At 33.7% G+C, this 4,600-nt stretch overlaps 1 protein-coding gene across 1 annotated transcript; it reads left to right on the plus strand.

The window, feature by feature from the left end:
• Positions 1-1,906: 1,906 nt before the first annotated feature.
• On the plus strand, positions 1,907-4,340 carry LOC116132167 (piriformospora indica-insensitive protein 2-like). Its single transcript, XM_031417826.1, has 2 exons — positions 1,907-2,200; positions 2,892-4,340. The coding sequence occupies exons 1-2, from the start codon at positions 1,985-1,987 to the stop codon at positions 4,113-4,115; spliced, it is 1,440 nt and encodes a 479-aa protein (XP_031273686.1). The 5' UTR covers positions 1,907-1,984; the 3' UTR covers positions 4,116-4,340.
• The last annotated feature ends 260 nt before the right edge of the window (positions 4,341-4,600 follow it).

Genomic DNA, 4,600 nt, shown 5'->3' on the forward strand with positions numbered 1-4,600 from the left:
TCTTCCCGATTTTAATGAACATTAGTCAAAACCATCAATATTATTATTTAAAATTTTCGTCATTTCATTTTTAACTAATAAATTGTACAAACTTTCTAATATTTGAAACGACATGATCTGAACACTTGTTATTATTGTTTTCCCAATCTGAAGGTAAATTTGTTACAGTAGAGTTTATAAATAAATTTTTAAAGAAGCTTGAGAAAGTAATAAAAAGGAAAATATGATGGAGATTGGAGATATAAGTTGAGTTGACCCATAGGATAATATGACACTTTTATGTTATGACATATCATTACACCATTGATTGCTGGTGTGACTACTAAATAAGGTAATCGAAAACGATGTAACATCAAATATGGCAATACCAAAATAAATTTACTCAATTTTTTGTTAAAATAAAACCAATAAATATTATACCCCTCTTTTATAAATGAATAAAAAAATAAATAAATAAAATTATTAATTATTATATAATTAAAATAAAAAAATAAAAAAAAAATACAACAAATATTTCAAAAAATAAAAAAAATAAAAAAAGAAAAAATTTCAATGGATAACTTTATTAAAAATCGAAGAAGGATTAAAACTAATGACCTCATGAGTAATACACTAAAGATTAAAAAGTCTTTATCGAACCGATCAAACATCCAGAGATAGTTTATAGGAATAATATCACTCTTACAAAAAGGATAAAAATGTATAGTTAATTTATTAAATAAAAATAAATAATATATCAATCAATGAGTAATGGTATATCACTTTGTTTAATTAACTTTATATATCAACATTGTAAGAGTAATACTATTTTTAATACATATTTATCAAAACCTTTCATTAAACGAAGAAGATGATATTAAACACCATAAATATAAAATTGAAACCTAAATCCTTTGAACTTGGCAAAATATGATGTTTGATTTATTATTAAAACATTTGTATGAATGGTTGAATTGGCATTCATTATTCAATCACATAAAATACAATATAAAAGATAATAGTAATTTGACAACCTCAATGCAATTTTGTCGTTTGTTATAAGTGTCTGCGAGAGTGTTGTTGAGAAACCAAAAACAGAAAAGCAGAAGCTCAAAAAGAAAGAACAAGAAGGACAGCTAGAGATAAAAACTCATCTTTGTCTTGCATGTATTTTCATGGACCTCTTCTTTGCATGGCCAAATACAAATGGTCCCCTCGACTTCTGTCACTGTAAAACCCTAACCCTAATCCTATATATCGATATTTAGCCATCTCGTGCAGCAAATAATAATAAATCTCCCAACAACCGTTTACTTTTTACCATCTCTGTTTAACCACCATTAATTCACAAATAATATTACAGTAATTAAATCAAAAGTCAGATAAAGAGAATCACAACTCAAAAGCCCTTCAAAGACACATCCCTTTCTTTCGCTTTCACTTTTCTATACCCTTCGGCTTCATTTATTGCTCTTCTTCTCTTCTTATTATTGTCATTTCTATTATTACTTTTAAGAACTGTGCATAGCTCTTGTGTTCTGTTCTCTGCTCTCTATATACTTCCTTAGCTTTTCCATAAACATGACCAACTTTAAGATGTCAAGTTCTTTCCTTTGCTTTTCTATTCTCTTTAGTTTTCTTTCCTGTTCAGTGTAGTTACTATTGACTCTTTCTTCTTCATCTTTCTTTGTCATTAATTTTCTATAACTTTAATATCAATGGTTTTCAAAATGATTTTGCACCTATGTTGATGGTCTTGACTCTTCACTGCCGGTTTCCTTTTTCTTTTTGGTTTTTTCTTGACCTCACATTGATATTTGATACAAAAAGGCTTCCATCTTGTCAAAAACTGAAAGAGACCCGTTTTGTTCATTGACCACAATGTTTAACTGGGTGGTTGGAGCCAAGTTTCTTGACTCTGTTTTTGCTCTGTTTCTACTTAATTTGTCTTAGTTTTTGTTGCTTCTTCTTGACAGTTAAGAGCTATAGATTTCTGTAAATACCAATGAAGTGTTGCATGGGCATGGATCGGTTCATTTTGGTTGTGTTTTTAGTGTTTAGTTTGGGTGTATCATGGTGCTACGGAGAAGGAGACATTGGTGTGGCTCCAATGGAGAAAGCAGAGCAAGAAGCACTTTACAGTGCCATACAAGGCTTTATGGGGAATTGGTGGAATGGGTCAGATCTCTTTCCGGATCCTTGTGGCTGGACTCCTATAGAGGTACTACTGTACTGTCAACCTCCATAAACTCTACTGTTGCATTGCTGAATCTCCATTCGACCCTCTCTATTTGTGCCAAAGTCCAAAGATGAGCTTCATTTCAAGTATTTGTCATTTAAGAAAGTATTTTAAGTGATGCGATACCCTTAAAATAGTTATAACCTGAATGACACTTTGAAACTTCTCCTCGCTAAATATAATATATTATTTTCTGTTTTACAAGCCTACACTTCATAAGATTTGGTGTTTAAAGAACAATATTTGCTAGTTTGTTCATGAATTATGCTGCTTTATAATTTTCCATCTGGCGGTTTGAACTTTCATCAAGAATACTATGTGAATAGAATTACATATTTTTTTTTTCTGGATTTTGCATAATGAGGTGATGTCATAGCCAGTATGTTTAGTAATAAGTACTGCTCATTATGTTCCAAAACTGGAAACTGGCAGATTTTTTAGTGAAATATCTTTCATAGAATGCCATTTCTTAGAACCCCTCTTTTGGACAACAATACCATTTAATTCCCAACTGTAAAACACAAGTTGTTTCATTCATTTCACTTGCTGAAATTGAATGTTCATGACCAGATAACATATTTCGAATGTAGACTGGATTTAACCATACTCATTTTGTACTGAAAGGTCACAATGTGAGATTTCTTACTTTGGTTTTGCATTATTCTATACGCAGGGTGTCTCTTGTGATGTCTATGACGGCCTTTGGTATGTCACTTCCTTAAGCATCGGATCCATTCATGACAACTCCATTAACTGTGTCACAAATGTGGAATTCAGAGCACAACTGTTTGAACTTAAGCACCTAAAATCACTCTCCTTCTTCAACTGCTTCACATCATCTCGCCAACATCCGGTCACCATCCCTAGTAACGGCTGGGAAATGCTTGCTGGCAGCCTAGAATCATTAGAGTTTCGATCAAACTCCGGTCTGGTCGGAAAAATTCCTACAAGTTTTGGTTGCCTAGTGAAGCTCCAATCTTTAGTACTAATAGAAAATGGATTGACAGGAGAGATACCAACAAATATTGGCAACTTAATCAACTTGAAGAGGCTAGTCATGTCTGGAAATTGGCTCAATGGTCATATTCCTGAGATTTTTGGTGGGTTAAGTGAACTACTAATTCTGGATTTAAGTAGGAATTCACTGTCTGGGGCTATGCCCTTGACTATTGGAGCTATGAGGTCGCTCTTGAAGCTTGATCTGAGCAACAATCAATTGGAAGGAAAGGTCCCAAAAGAGATTGGTTATCTAAAGAATGTGACCCTTTTGGACCTTAGAAAGAATAAGTTTTCAGGTGGATTGACTCAGTCACTTCAAGAGTTGTATTCTTTAGAAGAGATGGTCTTGTCCAACAACCCAATAGGTGGAGACCTCAAGAGCATAGAGTGGCAGAACCTGAAAAACTTGGTGATTTTGGACCTCTCAAGCATTGGATTAGTTGGTGAAATTCCTGAGTCCATGGCTGAGTTGAAGAGGGTGAGATTTTTGGGTCTTAGTAACAACAAGCTCACAGGCAATCTTCCACCGAAGCTAGCAACTATGCCCTGTGTTGGTGCATTGTACCTAAATGGAAACAATCTGACAGGAGAGCTTCAATTCTCTGAATGGTTTTATGGAAAAATGGGGAGGCGCTTTGGGGCCTGGAACAACCCTAACCTTTGTTACCCATTTTATGTAATCTCAACAGGTCATATGCCATATGGAGTTAAACCATGCAAACAAGAGGTCACATTGCTTGAACCCAATTCAAAATCCAGGTTGGTTACTGGTGATGAGAACAAAAAATCTCATGTCATGGTCTCTTTGGGATTCTCAACGTCTGGTCTTAATGAGTTTGGCTGGATTTTAACAGTTGAGATACTCATGGTTCTTCTACTCTTCAACTCTTTTATATAAGCTTCTATCTAGTGCTAAGATGCTAGGTCTAGAATTAATTTGTTTAGATGTAACAGTTGTGTCATTTATCTTTTTAATCTTCTCTCGTTGCTAGTCACCTAACACAAAGCTGATAGCTTTGTTCTGTAACACTAATTTCTAACAGTGATGATATTTCATTAGCTGAAATGAAATGGGTGAGAGCTACTTTGAGTATATGCAAACATGGAAATATATATATGCAAAGTAGTCGATCTGTCCCCATTATAAGCAATATTGTAGCACAGCATATATTAAGCAACTCATTATTCTTTTGAGGTTTAAATTTCATGAATTCTAAAGAATGTTTTCCTTTATTGAAGTTTCAAACATTTTCCCTGTCAAACTTGATGAACAGTTTTCTATTTGATTCATGACGGACCAAGCAACTTCAAACAGTGAGAATCTTGGTAATGGGGGGGGACAAAATCACAAAACAGTTAAATTGGGATCCCCATTTTTGGTTA

The sequence above is a fragment of the Pistacia vera genome, unplaced genomic scaffold, assembly GCF_008641045.1.
Source record: "Pistacia vera cultivar Batoury unplaced genomic scaffold, PisVer_v2 Contig249, whole genome shotgun sequence".
Taxonomy (NCBI): Eukaryota; Viridiplantae; Streptophyta; class Magnoliopsida; order Sapindales; family Anacardiaceae; genus Pistacia; species Pistacia vera.